At 40.9% G+C, this 22,423-nt stretch overlaps 1 protein-coding gene across 1 annotated transcript in view; it reads right to left on the bottom strand.

The window, feature by feature from the left end:
* gse1b (Gse1 coiled-coil protein b) overlaps positions 1–22,423 on the bottom strand; it is a 338,894-nt gene that overhangs the window by 228,368 nt on the left and 88,103 nt on the right. The window contains exon 2 of the mRNA XM_057857114.1: positions 9,073–9,211. Within this exon, the coding sequence (XP_057713097.1) occupies positions 9,073–9,211 (139 nt within the window). The remainder of the gene's footprint in view (positions 1–9,072; positions 9,212–22,423) is intronic.

The raw sequence follows: 22,423 nt of genomic DNA, 5'->3' as shown, positions 1-22,423 counted from the left end.
GCAATAATGGGAGCAATTTTAACAACTTTTAACAGTTGATTCAGGGTAAAGGGTAAATTAGGGTAAAGAATTGGGCTCGGGCCAATTGTACCAAAAACCTTCACAAAAAACTTCACATAGTGTGGCCAATGTTTTTTTGTTTTTTTTTGAGGGAAAAAAAAAGTAATTATCACCAATTACTTTGCCAAGTAACTAATTACTCTTACATTCAGGTAATTGAGTTACTAACGCAATTACATTTTGGGAGTAGTAATTTGTAACTATAATTAATTACTTTTTTTCAGTAAGATTAACAACACTGCTAACGGCATTATTTTTTTACAGTAGTGAGTAATCTAATTAATCACTTTTTTCATCTTTGCAACGCCGTTACCGTTACTAAGGATGTTAAGGCGTACGTTACTATGCGTTACTACGTTAGTTGAATGACACGAGAAAAAAGCCTGAGAAACACGGACTCACGAAGATGAGAGAGCAGGGCGGGAGTGGGGAGGAGGGAAGGGAGTTGTGACACCGTTACAAACGCAATGCTAGGTGGCTCCAATAATACCGGACTGTAGCCGATAGTCTACAAACTACGCCCACATGATGCTACGGTAGATATCACATGTATAGAGAACTAGATGCGAAATGATTGACTCGCTGGCGTTACTAAACAGCCGACATCTTAAAGTAGTAGACTTCTCAGGAGAGATGCAGAGAACCTTCCTAGCGAACCTAAGTAACTTTTTATCTAAAATACTCCTAAATCAGCAAAATCTTGACTTGAATCTATCTTTAAATGATGAAACAGTTTTAGAACTTCCAAATGTCAAAAGTAGACAGAAAGGCACTAATGGAATAACGGGAGCAATTTTAATAACTTTATCGGTTAATTCACAGCATTAAATGACTTCCAAACATAGCAAAGGTTACTATCTAGGTATCGCAATATCCGCATGTGTCTAGCTAAGTTTAGGGTAAAGAATTGGGCCAAAACCCCTTTGAAATTTATGTAGTGTGGCCTATGTTTTATTTTTTTTGGGGGGGGGGGGGGGGGGGTGAAAAACATGAAAAGTAACTGTAAATGGCCTCGCTTCCGCTATCCAAACAGCTAAACATTGAAAAGGCTCACACTCCGGATGTTTTCTGAAATCCTTTATGTGTCTCTCTTTTCTTTTTTGTGAAAAGACGTTGCTCTAACAAACACAAATTCCACAGAAGTTCTGAGAGTGAAGCTGCCATGTAACACACCGAATCACGTTTGAAGAACTTCCTATTTGCATTCTTCTTCTACTGTTTTGGCGGAAACAATAATTAAACCGGCCACAAGATGGGGCGCTTTAGCAACTGATAAAGATGGTACAATATAGGAAACATAACACTCCCCGCCTGGGATTATAATCCCACATAAACTGTATAAACGATATACACTACTCGGGAGATAAAAGTAAGACCAGTTCAGTTACAGGCCGACGAAAAGTCTTTTTGATGCCTGCATGAGAAGTTGTTACGTCGACTTTTCTCACTAATCCGTCTTGACTTGGGAAGATGTCCGAGATGATAGCCATAGGCCACTCGTTCCTTTTCGCTTGCGAGTCTTTAAGCAAAACAACATCTCCTACTTTGAGACTTGTCTTCTTATCCTGCCATTTGTGTCTCAACTGAAGAGCATGAAGATAGTCTTGTCTCCATTTGGACCAAAACGTGTCGGCGAGAGTTTGTACTCTTTTCCACTGTTCTTTCAGGAGCATCCCATTTTCAAAGTTGCCTGGAGGTGGTGATGCTGAGCCCGTCTTCATTGTGAGCAACATCGAAGGTGTAAGGATGAGGGGTGACTCTGGATCGGTCGACACAGGAACTAGTGGGCGAGCATTCATGATGGCGGATACTTCAGCCATGAATGTTGACAAAAGTTCATGTGTTAACTGCATCGTCTTACAATTTTGGAGCATGGAGTCGAGAATACGTCTGGCAATTCCAATCATTCGCTCCCAGGCACCGCCCATATGTGAGGCGTGCGGCGGATTGAAGACCCATGAGCAGTTTTGTCCATTTAAGTAGCTCTCAATGTCTTTCATGTTGTGGTTTGTCTTATCCAGTTTCATTTCTCTGGCAGCGCCAATAAAGTTTGTGCCACAGTCAGATCTTATTTGCTTCGCAGGACCTCTGACTGCGAACAGGCGTCTCAAGGAATTGATGAAACCGTCGGTGCTCATTGTTTCAATTAACTCGATGTGGACTGCTCTTGTCGACAGACATGAAAACATCACTGCCCATCTTTTGGAGTTAGCTTGTCCTCCTCTTGTACGACGCGACATGACATCCCATGGTCCGAAAACATCGACGCCGACATATGTGAAAGGGGGTGCCACTTGGATTCGCTCACATGGCAATTCTCCCATTTGTTGACATTCTGTTTTACCTCGCAATTTCCTGCAGGTGACACACTTGAAAAGAACTGAGCTGATGCTTCGTTTGGCTCCTACCAGCCAGAATCCAGCCGCTCTAATAGCACCTTCTGTGAAATGTCTCCCCTGATGTTTCACAGACTCATGGTAGTGGCGTATTAGAAGCATAGCGAAGTGGTGCCGCGCTGGGATGATGAGAGGGTTGGTGATGTCAATACCAAGTTCAGACTGTGTAATACGACCTCCTACTCTTAGAAGTCCGTCTTTGTCGAGAATGGGGTTCAGTTTCCAAAGACTGCTTGAGGGAGGTATTTTGGTCTTCTCTTGTATGCATCTGAATTCTTCTTTGTAGCACTCGTATTGAACAGTCTTTACAACACAAACTTTGGCTTTAATCAGCTCTTCTTCTGTAGGTCGACAGCGGTGCCAACCGTGACAGCTAGAAGTTTGGTTGGAGTGGTGAAAACAATGAGCCACGTGGATTAGACAAGCTAGTGCTCTGAGAAGAGTCCTGTAGTTGGAGAACTTTTCAAAGCGTGTGGGACTTAGTGTAGACGTTGTCACACGAGTGAAGTTTGTTGTCACTGCGGGACGTATTTCTGTGTCGAGGGCAGGATCAACAAGATGGTACGTGTCGGGAGATGGAAACTGCACAGAAGACTTGGTTAGGAAAGCTGGTCCTTCTAACCACGTTGTGGTGCTAAGCTGTGCAGCTGGTACAGACCGGGACCCATAGTCCGCTGGGTTGAGCTCAGATGGAATGTATTTCCACTGGTTGGGACGTGCTGATTGGAGGATGCGTTGCACTCTGTTATGCACGTACACATAAAATCTTCGGGACTGATTGTATATGTAGCCTAGTACAACTTTACTGTCCGTGTAAAATTCAATGTTGTCGAATGTAATGTCCATTTCTGCAACAACTAGTTCTGCAACTTCGACTGCGAGAACCACTGCGCATAACTCCAACCTCGGGATGGTCAGACCTGCCTGAGGAGCCAGCTTTGCTTTACCGAATACAAAGCCCACTTCTGTTTTGTCTGCAGTGGATACTTTTATGTAGGCAACAGCAGCAATGGCTTTCACGGAGGCGTCGGCGAATACACAAAGTTCTTTTTTCTGAGCACTCACTGTGGAAATGGATGTGTATGGACGTGGTATTTGCAGACCTTGTAAGTCTTGGAGTGAGTTTTTCCAGTTACTCCACTCTGCATTCATGTTGTCTGGAAGAGCTGTATCCCAGTCTGCTGTAACTGTGTTGAGTTCTCTCAGGATGAATCTACCTTGGATCGTGATTGGGGCGAGAAACCCAAGTGGGTCGTACAGACTATTAACAGTAGAGAGGACGCCTCTACGTGTAAAGGGTTTTTGATCTTCATCGACGTTGAATACGAAAGAGTCTGTACCAATATTCCATAACAGCCCTAGACTGCGTTGAACTGGTAGATCTTGAGCACACAAATCTAAGTTCTCGATGTCTTTCGCTCTGTCCTCAGGTGGAAAGGCCTCTAAGACAGATGAACGGTTTGACGTGATTTTGTGTAGTCTGAGGTTTGAAGATGCAAGGGTGCTTTGTGCTCGTTTGAGGACGTGGACTGCTTCCTCCTCAGTAGGAAATGACCTCAAAGCATCGTCAACGTAGAAAGCTCGCTCAATAAACTGTCTTACATCACTTCCATAATCCTCTTCACCACTAGCTGCAGCTCTTTTCAGGCCGTACATTGCGACAGAAGGTGAAGGACTGTTTCCAAATATGTGCACGCACATACGGTATTCAGCGACTTTTGAAGAAATGTCGTTATCTTTGTACCATAGGAAGCGGAGAAAGTCTCTGTGGTTGGCTTTGACGACGAAACAGTGAAACATGTGTTCAATATCAGCTGTTGTCGCGACTTGTTCCTTTCTGAACCTCATTAGTACACCCACGAGACTATTGTTGAGGTCAGGGCCTGTTAGCAACACATCATTGAGCGAAACTCCTTCGTAAGGAGCACTTGAGTCGAACACAATTCTGATTTTGCCAGGTTTCTTAGGGTGATAAACTCCAAACAGAGGAAGGTACCAGCATTCTTGATTCCTTTCAAGAGGTGGCGCAACTTCTGCGTGTCCTCTGCTGAGCATGTTTTCCATAAACTCGATGAAGTGTGCCTTCATTTCAGGACGTTTGTCTAGAGTGCGTCTGAGAGACATGAGCCGGTCATTAGCCAGTTGTCTGTTATTGGGAAGCCGTTGTCGTGGCGACTTGAAGGGTAAGGGGCCCACCCAGCTATTATCACTGTCCTGATAAAACTCCGAGTCCATGATTTGGAGAAACTGTGCATCCTCGAATGAAGGAGCAAGTTTGTGATCATCTGCTGTACATGCAAAAATCTGATGGCCGACGTTGTCCACATTATACGTTGGACTGTGAACACTTGGGACGATTTGTGGTGAGCTGTGAAGGTGTTCTAGAACCTCTGTGAACGTCTCTTTGACTCTGATTTGACTGCTGCATGGTTGGAAATAGCTTGTGCGGCCATTCTCGAGGATGAAGGTTTTGTAGGCATTGACTTGTGAAGGTTTATGCACTCCGTCCAGACAAACGTCACCTACCACCACCCATCCTAAATCAAGTCTTTGAGCAAATGGGGAGTCACCTGGTCCGTTTATTTGCTGTCTGACTTTATGCACCCTTAGAACATCTCTGCCGAGCAAAAGCAGTATGTCAGCTGTGGGTTCTAGTGGCGGGATGATGTCAGCGATCTGTTGCAGATGAGAGTGATGACGTGCAGCTTCTGGTGTAGGAATTTCTGAACGGTTGTTAGGAATTTCATTGCATTCGAGGAGTGTCGGCAGAGGAATGTTTAACTTTTCGTTCACTGACTCTACCATGAAGCCACAAGCTCTTCTTCCTGTTACTCCTGTGAGCCCAGCGCACGTTCTTAGCACGTAGGAATGACTTGTTGCTTGGATCTGAAACAGGTCAAAGAACTGAGAGCGAGCAAGTGAGCGGTTGCTCTGTTCATCCAAGATTGCGTACATTTTTCTTGTCAGCTCCTTCTGACCAGCAGGGTACACATTCACCAGCGTTATCTTTGAACATTCCCTTGCACTCACACCTTCTCCGCAGACCTCAGTGCAGCTCGAAGTAACTTCTTGGGTGTCCGCTTTGTCGTTCTCCCCGCCTTGCCTTGTGATGGGAAGGGACGCTTTAGACTCCCAGGGAGCAGAACCTGGATGGAGGGCATCGATGTGAGTATTACTGCCACATTCTGTACATACAATTTCTGCGGTGCAGTTCTTTGCTAGGTGATCGGAGGATGAGCAGCAACGAAAGCAGACGTTGAACTTCTTGAGAATCTGTTTCCGTTCATCCAGACATTTCTCTCTGAATCCTCTGCAACGTTTCAATGGATGGGGTTTATTGTGAACCGGACATTGTTTGTTTGGGTTTGCTGGCGTTTTCATCTTTTCTCCCTCTGACTTGTCCTCTAATGACACTTGAGTTTTATGAACGGATATGGGTGTTTTAGGACCATATTTTCTTTCAGGTGCTGGCTGGTTAGAGCTGTACAGGTTGAAACTTGGGTCAGTACGTATTTTGGCTTCAATACGTATGAAGTTGGCAAAAACGGTGAAAGGTGGAAAGCTGGCACCATGGTCACGCTTGTACTTGGAGCCGTAGGCCATCCACTTCTCCTGTATGTTGTAAGGCAATTTGTCAACGATCGGTTGGATCCCCCTAGATGTGTCTAAATACGACAAGCCAGATAAGTAACCATCAAGCTTAGCAGCCTCGAGCTCTAATAGTAGATCAGCCAGGTCTTGAAGTTTGAAAGGTTCTCGTGTTGCGATTTTGGGGAAGCTTTCTATCTTATAGAACAGCGCTTGTTCGATAGCCTCTACAGAGCCATATGTTTCTTCAAGTCTTTCCCAGGCCATTCTCAAACCAGTTTCAGGGCACCTGATGTTCACTGCTTTCATCTGTTTGACTTGTCTGGCTGAGTTTTTTCCAAGATACCGGATTAGCAAATCAAGCTCTTCTACCGCGGAAAGGTCTAGCCCTGCTACAGCGTTCTTGAAAGATGATTTCCACGCCCAGTAGTTCATCGGCTGGTCGTCGAAGGCAGAAAGACCGGTGGTTATGAGCTGACTGCGGGCGAGGTACTTGGCAAGGTCGTAGGTTGGCTGAGTTGGCGCACATTCACTGTGATTGAATGCTTTAGGAGCAGTTTGGATAACAGGCATGAGTGGTTTAAAGCTAGCTGACTGATGTGCATTGAGGCTGTTGTCGAGTGCAGCGCTGTTTAACAGGTGGCTTGACATATCTTCTTGCTTTACGTCTTCTGACTGAGAAGGAGGTGTTCGAGAGAGATTATCAGCCTTGGGGAAACTGATCTGTTGAGCTGCAGCGACAGTAGCTTGCTCTAAAACATATTGGGCAGTTCGTTGTTGCTGGTTATCAGGCAGAGAGATCTCATAAGTTTCACTGCGTGTTTCAAGGCCTAATTCATGTAGGCCAGCTTCAAGAGCATTAGCTTCGGCTAAAGCAGCCTCTTTTTCTTGCTCAGCTCTAAGTGCATCAAGAGTGGCTTGTAAACGAGCTTGTTCAACTTTTATTTCAATTTCTTTTTGTGCGTAGGAAGCCCTGGCTTGGGCAGCTTCTGCTCTTGCTTTAGCTCTTAGCAGTTCAATGCTCGCCTTTGAGCTTGCGTGTGATGAAGATTTACTTGAGGCGAATGACTGAGTGTAACTTTTGCGAGATTTGTTTTCAGTCATTTTGATTCAGTTAAATCACATATAATGTGCTAAGTTAATGTGCAGGCGTCTGATGCCTCAGTGTATTTCACTTAGCTCTTTGAGATGGCAGTGGCTCCACGTAGTGGCTTCTGTAGCTCTGCTGTATGCCGTATTGCCGTCTTTTCACTGTAAATGGCCTCGCTTCCGCTATCCAAACAGCTAAACATTGAAAAGGCTCACACTCCGGATGTTTTCTGAAATCCTTTATGTGTCTCTCTTTTCTTTTTTGTGAAAAGACGTTGCTCTAACAAACACAAATTCCACAGAAGTTCTGAGAGTGAAGCTGCCATGTAACACACCGAATCACGTTTGAAGAACTTCCTATTTGCATTCTTCTTCTACTGTTTTGGCGGAAACAATAATTAAACCGGCCACAAGATGGGGCGCTTTAGCAACTGATAAAGATGGTACAATATAGGAAACATAACAGTAACAGTTACAACAGTTACTTTGCCAAGTAACTAATTCCTCTTACATTAGGGTAAATGAGTTATTGACTCAATTACTTTTTGGGAGAAGTAATTTGTAACTGTAATTTATTACTTTTTTAAAGTAAGAGGAAGAACACTGGTCAAGCCCGCCTCCTGCGTAAAAGCCGAGTTCAAGCTAGGCGCTAACTGTAATGCACAGCTAATGCTGCCATCCTTCCTGCCTGCCGCTCTCGCTCTTTGCTGACGAAATTGCTGCATGAATTCCGATTGGGGAGACTTGACAGTTCAGACCGCCGTCATATTCTGGAAAAATGTGGCCCAGATCGGATTTAAACCACATACGAAAGTGACCCAGATCGCATTTGAAATGGTCCACTTCTATGTGACTTGTCCCGTTCAGACTGTCAACTTAATGCCTCACTCGAGTCGGAAAAACACGAAAAAATCGGATTCGTGCATTAAGATCAAATTAAACTGTTGACTAGAAATTAAAAGCAGTGAGAAATCTATGGTCTCTTAATGCGTGTGATCAGGTCAGGTTTTTCACCAGAGTAGAGGGGAAAAGGATGCGCCATGTCAAAGTGAGCTAAAGTCCAACAAACCTGATGGAGAGTACTTAAATAACTCATGAAAATGCAGCTCGCATGTACCCTGAGACCACAGGGAGTCATGTTCGATCAGACTGCACCGTGCATGTCTGCGTTCATGCTGCGGCCTTTGTCACGACTCTTTAGCCAAGTGCCAGAGACCTACTTGTGGTTAAGATGACGGGTCGGCATGTGTGTGTTTGGCTGTGTGTAGATTGGTTCTGTGTGAGTGCCTTCTGAAAACGATCGGGGGGCCCTCATGGCTAAACAGAAAATAGCCTGAGAGAAAAAAAAAAAAGGGAGGAAGCCTGAGCAGGCTGTAACGTTGATCAAAAGAGGCAGATAGGGAAGTAATAAATAAGGGTGCTGGAATAGACAGATAAAGAAGACTGTGGTTGGAGGAAAAATTAAATTTACATTCAGGAAAGACGAAACGGACCGGGTGGTGACGGTATACAAACACCATTAAGACAAGAATCCAGCACATTACATATACTATAAACACAAAGAACTCTAAAAGCATGTCATGATATCTTTCTTTTTAGGCCATTGGCACAAACTCTCTTAGCTTCTATTTTATAGAAAGACAAAATTGTAACAGCATTCTAACAAAGACATTAAGTCACACAAGCTCGAGGACTATAAAAGCTAGAAAAGGAGGGTTGAATCAATGCATAGCATACAACCTGACATCCTCTAATCATTTAAGCTAATCAAACCACTTCACAGCTTAAAGAAATCTGAACAACAAAAGCGTTATTAAGTCAGTAACTTAAATATGAGCTGTGTGCATCACTTTCAGACTCCTTTATGGTCATATATTGCAGAACAACTTAAGACTGAAAAACTGCCTTCATCTCTAGCATTCATGACAGTATGACTCACTGGAACATGGGCGGTCGACCGACTCGGATATCTCTGGCTCCGAGGTCACTGTGTTAGCAGTGAGGTCACTTGCAGGTTGGGAGGTCTTTGAGTTCGCTTCCTCACCGCTTCTGGTTGGCTCCTCTGTCACAGTGTAGGCCTGAAAGATAAGAAGAAATTTTACGTTTAACCCATTGACTGCCAATGACAGACATTAAAATCAAAGAGAAGAGAGGAAAGAATACGGTATGACTGGGAAGGCTGTGTGCAACATTGAATTCATTGGCTGTCGACGGCAATAGATGTCCAATCCTTTTCGACTGGCCGGATAGCAGTGATCATTCGCAGTGAATAAATGACTTAAGAGGTTACAGAATGACATAAGTGTTCAATTGACGTGTACAAAATTTAAGTAGTTTTAAATGTTAAGAAAATGCATCTGTACTCTGTATTAACCCTTTAATGTCAGCCCAGAAATCACAATATTTTGCATTAAAAATGTCATGGTTTCTGTAGTAGCTTTTATCAAAGGGCCTGGCACCAAATGGGATGAATAAAACATGAAATATATCCTGGAAAAAAGGAAAAACAATACAGACTGCTGGTTAGCTAATATGAGTGAACAGAGCTATTGTGAATAATTGGCTGAAATTGGATCAATCATCCAGCCCCATCGCTGGTTCAACTATTTTAGGTGTTGGCATTGGGCATGTGCCGGTATGAGATTCTGACGGTATAATAACCTTAAGCCAAAATATCATGGTTTCACGGTATTGCAATTATTACAGCTCTAAAATGTGTTACATATACAAGTCTGGGTTAAAAAAAAAAAAAAAAGAATTAATACTTTTTTTCCATTGAACAGAATTTTTATTTGGTATAACGTTAAGTTAAAATACATAAAAAGTAATAAAAAATAACTGACATATTCCAAATGAAATTAAAATAAATGCAGTCCTTCAGGTGAGCCTAAACCCACAACCACAGCTCAACAATATTACCATCAGAACAAAAATAATTGAATTATTTTCTATAAAAAGCACGTGTGTATCACTTGTATCATGTTTACATTATACACACACTCTCTTTTTCAACACAGACCGTTGCAAGAGAGAAAAAAAACCCACCACGTTTTACCACCGCTAGACACATTAAACACGCTGGAGTTAACTTTTGTAGCTGGTGGGAAACATTCATGACAGTGTTTACTGCCCTTTAATTTTGTATAAAAGCGAAATCATATGGGAAGTATTGCCTCGTCGGCAGCCACCGTCCGCAAACATATTATACATGTCGGCTGTCCCTCCTCCTCTAAGCCGCGCCTGTCTGTAACTTTTCTGTAGCTGAAGTACTCCCATACCGGCAATTTAGTTTTATTCAATGGGGGGGAAAGTTCAGGAGTTTCACCTCCTCCAGCCATCGCGTAGCACAGCTGACTTATTGACACTGAGCAACAACCGGGTGGGGAGGGTTGAGCCTTGCAGCAGCAAGCAAGGGATTTTCCCCTGCATTTTTGGGACAACAAAAATAGCTAATGCCATAGGGATGGTATGACGGAAATTTTTTTGCGGTTTTGAAATAGTGACGTTTTTACACCACGGTATACCTTGAAATCGGTAATCGGCACACGACTAGTTGGCATCCACAAGAAGAGGAGCAAAAAGAGACGGATGCAGCACAGGAAGTATCCTTCCTGTGAAGCTACAGAAGTCAAAAAATAGATGCAATCAAAGACATAGAGAAAAACCCTGAAAGTATCAAGCTGTTTGGATGTGCGCTGCTCTGCTCCAGAGCTGAGGGGAACCTGGGATGAGGCTCCAGGAGGGAAGTGATGAGGCCATGAGCAGGAAAGGGTGACTGTAAGAAAGGAGATACTTTAAAGAAGTTCCCATTATTGACAAACGGATTGGAGAATAAGCAAGGTAGATGAGGAGCAGCATGAGGAAAAGAGTTATCATAGATTTTGAAATGAACATACCACCAAGCTGGAAACAGACAGAAGAGCAAGTAGAAGAAGGCCCTCTGAAAACCAAAGTGAAAATAGTAAATATTGAAGGATGATTTCCTTCAGGGAATGTTTCTCAAGAATAAAAAACTAAAAACTGGCTGTTTTTAGAGAGCAGTCTTATCACATTGATTGCACTCCAGGTTTGCTCTATGTAGACAGTAACTAGGTCTTGGAAAACGAGTTGGCTTAGAAGTTTAAAACCTGTACTTTTGCAATTTGCACTAATTTGATCATTAAAAGTCATCACAACTACTTTCTGGAGCGCATCTCTGCAATCTGAGAAGAAATAAGACATCACCTTGGACAAGTCAGTCAATCAGACGGCACATGTAGAGATTTAAGTCTTTATAAGCCCTCTCAAAGCCAACTTAAAATATAATTCACTTTCAATTCTGGAGTAAATTTGACTGCCAAGCTTGCAATGTTTCTTTTTTGATCAGTGACTCCACAAAAGTCAGGAAATTTCTCAGACACTATTTCATGCAGTGCATTCCAATATAAAATGTATTCTACAAAACAAAATTTAATGCCTTTTCAACAAGAGCGTAGGTTTGCATAGGGACGTTAGGGATATAACACTACCAACTTTTCAGGATGCTCAAATTGTCCCCACCAACCTTTAAGCAACCTTATTTGCATTATATAATGACTTCAATTATAAAGGTAATTTAGATTGTCTCCCCATGTTGTAAGAATAGAATCAACCCTACCATTATTAAGTGAATTACAGAAGTACAATATGTTCAGACTTACATTGACCCCTTTTTGAATTGCTAAATGGGCCAGTCCATTTTTTCCCCTCAAATGCAAGTTTGATTAGCTGACGACTTACCCCAAACACACACACACATACATTCACAGCGGGTGTTCTGTCACATTTTTCACCCATGATGATATTTTGCACACGAAGCTTTTGTGGTGGTGAATAAGCACTCTTTTACTTTCAGTTGGACTCTCAATGTTATCCAAAGGTGCTAAATAAACAAGTTACATCATAAACATACACGGGCAACATGAATATGGCAGAAATAAATGCTTAAAGACCCAGCGAAGACGTGAACGGTGAGAGAGCGGCGTGCAGTTTAGTTGTGTGCAGCCACATGGCAGGATGTGTCCGAGGAGAAGTTGTCTACATGTCCGTCCATAATCAAACCTAAGTAAATATTACTTTTTCAAAAGTTTGTAGTGTTGACTTTGGAACCGCAGCATTCGCGGCCGTTTTTAACATTATGTGCATGTGCAGAACAGTTTCTTTTTCTTGCAATCCTGCATAGTTAAGAGATGATTAAGAAGTTTGTATTTCTTTTGGATGATTGTTAATATGATTTGTGTTCGGATTAGAGCTGAAATGAATACTCGAGGAAGTCGAGTAACTCGAGTTTAAAAACTGACCCGAGTAATTTTATTCACCTCGAGGAATCGTTTAATTTTGCCAGCTCTAAGCATCATGTTTTGCCTGGACTACTTTTAATGCGGGACAACGTGCTGATGTCACGTGCGTAGAGGAAGATGCAATAAAAAATATATAAAAACCTTTCTGCAGCCGACAGCCACTACAAACTACGCCGACGTTGCTAAAAACTAGCCCGCATGATGCTACGGTGGTAGCAGGTAGCATCTGATGCGTCTCATAGATATTACATGTATGTTGAACTAGATGCGAAATGACAGAGTCAGCGGTGTTAGTAAACAGTTGCCATCTTAAAGCAGTACACTTCTCAGCGCTAATAAATAAGATTAATGTTACTGTTACTTGCTCACGTAACGTTAGCCCTGCGGAGGGCTAGGTTTCTATTAAGACCACTGTCGATACGTGGCTAACGTGTCTTACATACAGGCTTTATTTAATCTGTGAAAACATAGCGCTGTAGAGTGATGAAGGTGTAAAATGAAAATATGATAAAGCTGTCAATTTTAGCTCAGTAGTCATTGCTGGATAAAACACCAAGTAGCACTGGTCCCTAATGTGCTCTAATACAGCAGGTATCGTACTGTAACGTTGACAAAGAGTCACCCGCTTCGTTAGGTTGCAAATATTTCTTTTTTGAGAACTTGTGGAACGACAACAACAACAGGAAGGCACGTCTCTCGCTCTCCCGCACCTCCCTCACCCCCGCACGTCACGCGGTGCATTCAGGAACGCATGCAAATATCCCCGCCATATTATAACCTGATATGTTACAATACATTTATTTTGAACACTGCAAAAACTCAAAATCCTATCGGGACTTACAATTTAGACTAACTTAAAACTTAACTAGAATTTTAAAATGGCTTGACACAAATGGAAATTCAATTGAAACACATGGGAAAAACACCTAACTTTGAAAAACAGTGAATTGGTCTTTTTTTTTTATTCTAGTCACATCTGAGAGGCAATTGTTGGCTGTTTTCAACAATGTACATCAAAAATAAAGACATTGATTGACTGAAAATGGCTCAATATTAGATGAAATGTCTTGTTTTCTCATGTATATATTATAATTTCTCTTCACCTAAAAAATATATCTTTTATCCGATTACTCGATTAATCGATAGGATTTTCAGTTGATTACTCGATTACTAAAATATTCGAATACTGCAGTCCTAGTTCGGATATTGGAATTCAAATTTGCTTATGAAATGCAGACACTTATTCTGGAAGTTCTCAAAATGTTTCTTGAGTAGTTTTTGAAAACAAAGGTTTAAATCGAACAGTGAACCACCTAAACCAATACATTTGCACCGGAAAACCCGAACCAAAAAAAAAAAAAACTTTCCTTGTTTTCTGTGTAAATCTACTAGAAATAAGTGAAATTATCTGCCAATGCTTCAAGGAAGTTTACTCACTTAGATTGGTTGACATATACTAGCTTGCTGAAAATAAGCTTAACAGACTTATTTTAAGCAAAAAATTTGTATATTTAATATTAAAAAAAAACTTGTTTGTCAGAAATGTTCTTAATTCAGGAATATATATTGTTGAAAACATTATTTGAAAGCATGGATGAATGAATGAATGAATGAATGAATGAATGAATGAATGAATGAATGAATGAATGAATGAATGAATGAATGCTTTATTTGGACATGAGAAAAAAATTAAAATAACAGACAAAAAAAAAAAAAAAAAACGAAAAACAAAATGAATTTTTTTTTCTTTTCTTTTAAGAATCAGACAGAACACATGATATTCTCGAGATAACAGAAAAAATAGTTAAGACAATAATAATAATGATAATAATAAACAAGATCAGAATTTATTCATTGTGTCCAAAAAGGAGAAGGATGAAGCATTTGCTTATTAAAACCTACCCCCCATTTCTATTCCTTAATGATATCTGTCCGCCCTATGTAACTAGTCCTCATATTAACAATGAAATAAACTAAATAACCATATATATAAGATGCAAGATAAACAAAAATAAACAGGACTTAGCCAATAACAGATATGTGAATACCCCCTATAATTTAACCCCTTCCTCTTCCCTATACCCAGTGAAAACCATGTGCTTGTACCACTTCCTAAACTGGGTCATGCTTGGACATTGCTTCAGCCCCTCATCTAGTTTATTCCACAGCTTCACTCCACAAACTGAAACACAAAAACTTTTTAGTGTAGTTCGTACCCTCTGATGCTGTAAGGGAAGCTCCCCCCTCAAACTGTATTGTCCTTCTCTGTTAAAAAATAATTTCTGTATATTGCCAGGAAGTGACCTGTGTGAAGCCTTGTACATTAGCTGAGCTGTTTGAAAATGAACCAAGTCCATGAATTTTAATGTTCCTGAATTTAAAAATAAAGTATTTGTATGATCCTATAACCAGTGTTATTTACTATTCTTATGGCTCTTTTTTGTAAATTTGATAGTGAATTTATTGTACATTTATAAGTATTACCCCAGACTTCTGCAGTAAACAGTAAAGTATGTGGAGTGATTTATGGTCAAGACTGTGTTTTGCTTTACTCAGGACTGAAATGCTTCTTGATAATTTACTTTGTATATGTTTAATATGAGCTTTCCAGTTAATCTTCTCATCAATAACTATCCCAAGAAACTTGTTTTCATAGACCCTTTCAATATTTACCCCATCTATCTGTATTTGTACTTTACTGTTTTTATTGCATCTGCTAAATAACATGAATTTTGTTTTCCTTAAGTTGAATGATAATTTGTTTCTGTCAAACCGTTTTTAATTTACAAATTTCATCAGAAACCCTATCCAGGAACTCATGTAAATCCCCCCCAGAACAAAAGATACTTGTGTCATCTGCAAATAAAACTAATTTTAGTATTCTTGAAACTTTGCATATATCATTTATATAAAGAATAAACAGTTTTGGACCTAACACTGAACCCTGGGGGACACCACAAGCAATGTCCAAGCATGATGATGAATAGTCACACAACTTCACAAATTGTTTTCTGTTACTTAAATAACTCTTCACCCAGTGTAGTGCCACTCCCCTGATCCCATACTTTTCAAGTTTATTGATTATTTTGTTCTTGATTTAGGTGGCCAACTTTTAGATGTATGGGCTTAATAACAAATAATACTGTAGTAATATTTATTTAAAGTAAGTGGAAGAATCTGACACATTACTCTGTTTACTAGCCTTTAACTCTTAAAACAAGATGGAGAAAATTATTCGACTAGATTTAAGAAAAATTATCACACTAAGCCGTTGTACTGTAAATTTGAAGTGTGAAAGTTAGTATAGGTCAATACAGATTTATTTTGCGTTAATCATCTGCCTATCCGTTCATTAGGTTCATACTGGTGAGAAATGTAGCCCTGACCCCTGTTCACCGAATCTGTTTGATTTTATTAATGTCCCGTCCCCAGCAAAAAGTGTACATGCAGATTATGCTGTTATATCGTCACCTACCAATATTGAGACCAAACCTACGCCCTTGCTTTTTAAGACATTCTACCAACATTAATAAATTTGACCTTATCATAATTCTGACCTTAAAGACCCGGCAGGAACCCACCAATGATTTACTTTCACATAAAATGTGTGAACTTAGCACACTGACCAAGTTAGATGAGTGTACCCACAGTAAATGTTATTAAACTTCTAATTATTTCCCACTATATTAAACACATGAACTATTACAATGGCTTTTCTTTAGATCACATGAAGGAATCTGAGTTTACAACACATTAACCAGCTTACAGCAAGAAAAGTGAAGTCTTAAGGGCTTTCGCTTAAAAAAAAAAGTTCCATAATTACTTCTAGTGCAAACACATTCAGAAAAATTACAATTAACTTTTTTTCATGACTATCCTGAGGTATACTCTCTTGATTAAAAGTGCAAATAGACACACATATTTAAAACGCCTGTCGGTTAAACAATCCCCACAAAATGATAAAACAGATGGTTGACTGTAACACAACATATTGGTAAAGATTTGATGCTACACATGATGCCGTTGCTACCATTGCTCTCGTATGACTCATCTTCGGCCATCACACTTGTTATTTACAGTGTGTCATGTTGCACAACATGAGTGTCTTGTGGGCACAAACTACTTCAGAGAGCTTCGGTTATGAGAGGAATGTCATTAAAGGCCTCATTTTGAAGAGTGTTATTAAGTGAACACTCTTGTTGAGTCACGGTGGAAGAGAATTGTGGGAGATGCAGCGCAGGAGTCAGGAGGTGAAATGAGAAATATCAATTGAAGTAGTGCTAATTGAGGTTAATTCCACTGTTGAGCAACATCTCCTCTAATCAGGAAGGAGGGCTCGGTGCTAAAGGAGGATTTTCAACCACAGAGGGAGTCTACTCGAAGCTTTCAGCTCTCATTAGTACCAATAAACACTGGCAAGCCTCCAGACTTGCACAGATATTGATAATGTGTTATTGCTGTTAATAAAGACAGTCATGACATTGATTGAGCAGTCCCAACAAATATCTTTAAAATGGCTCCAAATTCCAAACATTTCTTTTTATTTTTCACTATCTCTCACTATAGACCCTTGTACTGAACCACATGCAACTCTACCAAAACTGTATCTGAAAGTAGGACTGACTTGAGCCTCCAATATGGTGTAAGGCGCATCGTCCTTGTCCACTCAAGGGACGTGCACTTTCTTCAGAACTGAGGTAATCGATAGTTGAGCGCCAGGCAGCATCTGCCGTGCGACAACTGCAAGATTAATTGACGGGGTTGGACACCATTGTTTGGGAGTGTGTCACCAGCAGGGGTGAACCTGTCTACAAACACTGGCGAAGGTCTAAACAGGAAATATACTGGAGGAGGTCGATAAGTTAGTCAGCAAGGTAGCGGAGGGGATCAATGGAGAATCGAGATGTCAGCTGGTGCATCACAGGAGGTGACTGTGCGTGTACACGAAACCTTAATAGTTGAGTTGCCACCAGACAGTCCTTTAGGTCCACCCGCACAGTCCATTGAGAGCTAATGCAAGAGCTATTGCCTAAGTTAAAATACATTTTAAGTGTTCATTGCAGAACACTAAGACACACTTACAGTATATAGTCTGGTTACCTTGGTTTACTATATTCATCATTCGTACTGCTAATCCTAACGGGGGTCGCAAGGTGTGCGACAGACATTTTGTGGGGCACATAAACCATGCTGCTGATTGACCTGCTGATTGAGGGTCAAATCCAATAGTGCATAGGTGACAAACTCAAGGCCCCGGGGACAGAACTGGACTGCCACATCAATTAATTTGATCCACAAAAGCAAATCATGTCCATCAGCTTTAAGTCTCTTGCTAACATGGCAAAGTTGTAGATTGTTGTAATTTTTCAAAACATTATACAAATATTATTTTGTTACCAAATCCATTAGAGACTGAAGTGAATAATAAAAGGTTTTTTTAACTGGCTTATTTAAAAAACAGAAAATGCTAAATTTACATTACCTTACAATAGTGGCTCAATTTATTAACTGAATAAATTCTGTGACATCTTGCATATCAAGTCACACTGGGCTTCATTGATGCAAATACCATAAATATGTCCTATGACTTCTATCCGCTAATAACTCCCAAACGAAAAGAATTCAGTGACCTGTTTAAAGGTACTATATGGAACATAAAATAAATTAATATAAAATACTTTTCTACTACATGCATGCTTCACCAATGCCCTGATGAGTACACTAGCCCAGACATTTTAACCCGGACTGCCCGTAAAAGCTCTTTTTCGTCCCTTCAATGGAGAGGGTCTGTGGGAGAACACGTGCCTGTGCACAACCACGCGGCAGGGGCGTTGTTTCTCCCAGTCTCCGCTTGGCAAAAACACTGCACACGCAAGCTGGTAAGTGTCCATAATAAGAATAGATCAGCTTCCAGCACAGCCCCAACTCGAGCTTTATGTTTCTACTCGTACGTACAAGCATGCCCGCTATGCACGTGCTTAATACAGTGGAAGTTAAGCTTTAGGCTAGAGCATAGACTTCACTATTATATTGACGGGTCACTTCCTCAGCCACTGCACCACGCCTTCAAGTAGGGGGCCTGTCCACACCCAGCATCAAGAGGAGTTATTCTCAAACACACGTATGCAGCGATCTAACGCCGGATTCAGGTTGAAAAAGTACGAAAGCTGTACCGCATACAAACAGGAAGGATTGTCTCAGGAGTGATTTGTTCGAGGATTCAAGGTAATTATTATATTTTTTCGTACCATGCATGCATTTTGAAGCGTTGTGAAAAAAATCAAAGGGAGAAATTAGCCGCTACAGCATTAGCGTTATAATTCACATTATTTACGTAAAATAAATGCTAACTGCCCATTTATTTTTCTTTTAACCAAGAATCAAGACTGTTTTGCATCCATATCTACAAAGAATTCAGGGATTTAAAGTGCATGTGACACGAAAAAGCATGTTTATTTCATATTACACGCGGTATTTTATGCTCCTGAATGATATGGACCGCTTGGATGTGTGTGGAAGCGATCGCTATATTTATTTATTTATTTTTAATCCCGCGCCATGAAAATGAGTGACTTCCGGCTTCGGTCTTGCATTGAGGAGGAGGGCGCTGTGACGTGTACGGTAGAAGGCGTCCTCTTCACTATACAGCGTACCGTTGTGTATGAGGACGAAGGATTCAGCTGATTTTGCGGATTAATACGTTTATTTTTCGCATCACGCCAGCCAAACGGCTACAGAAAAATCATTCTGTATGAGGGAGAGGCGTATGCGCCTTTTGGGAGTTTCAAAAGGTTCCCATTCACCGTGGATATTGGCCTAAACAAGCCTGACTACTGTGGGACCATTGGACTTACGAGGAAGTGAGTAAACATCTTGTTTAGTATTATGTCAAATATTAATGCAGCTATTACAAAGTAAACACGACACACTTTCTTTAAATAAAAGACTAATTATGTCTGATCATTGATAGGCATGAAAAAAGCTCTCCTCATGCACATTAGCAGCACATTAGCTGCACAACAACTGCAGGCACCCTCCTCCGGGGAACGAACTGTAAATTGCTCTCCGCCGGGCGGCTTGCCGATCCGCAAAGACAATCGGCAACCCAGTCGTCATGTCAAATAATCCAGGCTAGTTATGTGTGGTTTTCCGCTTCGAAGACTTTGAAACATCACTCGGTTTGGGTTAGCATGTTGGCTAGCTGTCACGCCTTTTGGTTTGTTTACATTCTCCGAAGCCGGAAGGGAAATGACATATGTCCGATTTAGGTGTCATAAAATATCGTTCGGGAGGTGCGACAGTAAAGGTGAAGTCGACAGTTTTGACCATTATGGAGTAATTTTGCCATGTCATCCTGAATAAATGCATTTTTATTATTTCATATTCCATTTAGCACAAGACTGTTATTTGTCATGACCATGCCATTTATTTAGCAATTGGGGAAAATACCTGGATAAAAAGAATATCCTGTAAAAATATTGGAGTAGAGAGACTGAAACAATGACATTTTGCGGCTCTCTTCGTCACGTTTTCCTCGTTCTGAATAATTCCCCCTCAATAGGCTGAATAGTAAAACTGATGAGCCCAGTCTACCGCTGACGTCATCCACCTGTTGGGGACGCTAAAGCCCTATAATGGTAGGCGTGGCTAACCGGCAGATTAAAAGACTAATTTCTCGTCATCTGCGCTTTGCTAAATTGTTGTATATAGTCGAATCGTCTCAAAATATGATTCTAATTCACATAATAATGCCATTTAAGACTTTTTTTCTCCTGTCGTATGCTCTGTGAGCATTTATTCACAAGAATTTTCAAAGTAAAAAGCTCTTTGTGGTGATAAGGCGCCGACACAGTGGCTTAAAGACTAGCAGCAGATTTTACATATTTACGTAAAATAAATGCTAACTGCCCATTTATTTTGCTTTTAACCAAGAACGTCCATATCTATATAAAGGTCAGGGATTTAAGCATTTATTCAGAAGAATATTCAACGGAAAAAGCACTTTGTTTACATAAGGCAGCCGTTACATTTGCTTACTGACTAGCAGTACATTCGACATACTTACGCAAAATAAAAGCTTACTGCCTGTTTTTTTTTTTTTTTCTTTTAACCAAGAATCGAGACTGTTTTACATCCATATAGATAAAGAATTCAGGGATGTACACATTTACTCACAACAATTTTCAACAAAAAAAGCTCTTTGTGGTGATAAGGCGGCGCCACAGTGGCTTAAAGACTAGCAGCACATTTGACATTTACGTAAAATGAATGCTAACTGCCCGTTTATTTTGCTTTTAACCAAGAATCAACACTGTTTTACGTCCATATCTATGAAGAATTTAGGGATTTAAGCATTTACTCACAAGAATTTTCAACATAAAAAGCTCTTTGTCCGGGTTTCCACCCGGTCAGCTTTGACAGAGATAGGCCTCCTATGAATCGGCCCTGTGTTACATCAATATATTATGAAGTCTATGGCTGGAGGTGCCATTTGCGAGTACAAAAAAAGAAAACAAAAGAAAAACATTATTGCCATCCCTAAAAAATGCATATTTATAACAATCAAAAAAGGTAAAAATAAAGTTAAATCATTATATCATCCTTTAATGCCTATTGAAATTGTATGCCTTCAACTGTGCGTACCTAGATTTTAGTTCCAAATAGAAATCCAACTAGATCACATTACCTTTTTACATCCGTACGAATAGTCATTTTGAAATACTTGTACATTAATACGTACTGATAAAATAATACTTTTTACAATCCGATGAATAGGCAAATAATCAAATTAAACCAGCTGAATGACTGTTGCTTGGCATTAGAGAAGAGTAAAGCAGATGTTTGGCATGTAAAAATGTCATGGATTACTGTTTATAACAGCACTGGGAATATATTCCTCCAGAGGGATACAGTGACTCTCCTTTCGGGATTTGAGAAGTGGAGGCAGATGTCACCTACAGGACGTGACTGCCCTACAATGCAATACGGCCATGCTGTTGAGCGTACATGCCAGCGTGTGCGGCGGCTGCCTGTTTGTGTGCGGCTCTACTGACATTTCATCAAACGTGCTTGACATTTCCAGGGGATTTAAAGATTTGATCCCTTCTGTGTTCGGGAAGTTGCGCGCTGCCCTCCTCGACACCGAGGGAGGCCGGCGGTGCATTTCGCCCTCAGGGCCTCACCGCACACCATTTGGCGATCTCGTTCACCCATGGAGCGACCGCTGCACTATACGCTGCCAGCCTTTTAGAGATGACTGGTTCACTGCTCAGTCTTTTAGTTTCTATTCTCCCCTGAGCTGTTGAGTTGTTCTGCTGGCCCCAACGCAGGCAGAGGAGCGAGGACCAGGAGATATGAGGAAGTGGATAGGGTGTGGGAGGCGAGGAAAGCAAGAAAGTGTGAGCCAGAGATCTGTTTCTCCAGCTACAGGCTGGTTAGTGGAGCGAACTGACACACACTGACATCTCTCTTCCACTAAGATAGACTGAAAAGAGCGCACTAGGCTTTGTCCTCTCTCTCTCATGAGTTCATTCATCTGTCCCTCCATCGCTCTTTTCTCTTCTTTCCATCAGCCCTGCGGCTCCAATGTTGTTTTTTTCTGCCTGGATGGACACTGCAGCAGTGCTGTCCTAGCCATGGGCTCAGATTACACCCCACCACCCTATGTTGAACACACACACACATTATCCCAATAAGCATAAATCCAAATGTACATTTTGGCCAGTAGGTGGCTTGAGGGCTGGTTGTGGTCAATCAAGGGCACAGTTATAGGAAGATACAAAAAAAATCCAATCCCACTCTCTGACACTAGATGCAAACTGTATATGTACTGCAACACTGCACAAGCACACATACAATTTTTAGAGTATCAACTACAACTACTGTACTGTATTATCAAGGCAACCTTGCAGCTACTGAATTCTACAATATAATAACACTTCATCGTGTAGCAAATGGCTCAATATTCTTGAA

This window comes from Corythoichthys intestinalis, chromosome 1 (genome assembly GCF_030265065.1).
Source record: "Corythoichthys intestinalis isolate RoL2023-P3 chromosome 1, ASM3026506v1, whole genome shotgun sequence".
NCBI lineage: Eukaryota > Metazoa > Chordata > Actinopteri > Syngnathiformes > Syngnathidae > Corythoichthys > Corythoichthys intestinalis.
This window is presented reverse-complemented; position numbering and strand designations above follow the sequence as displayed.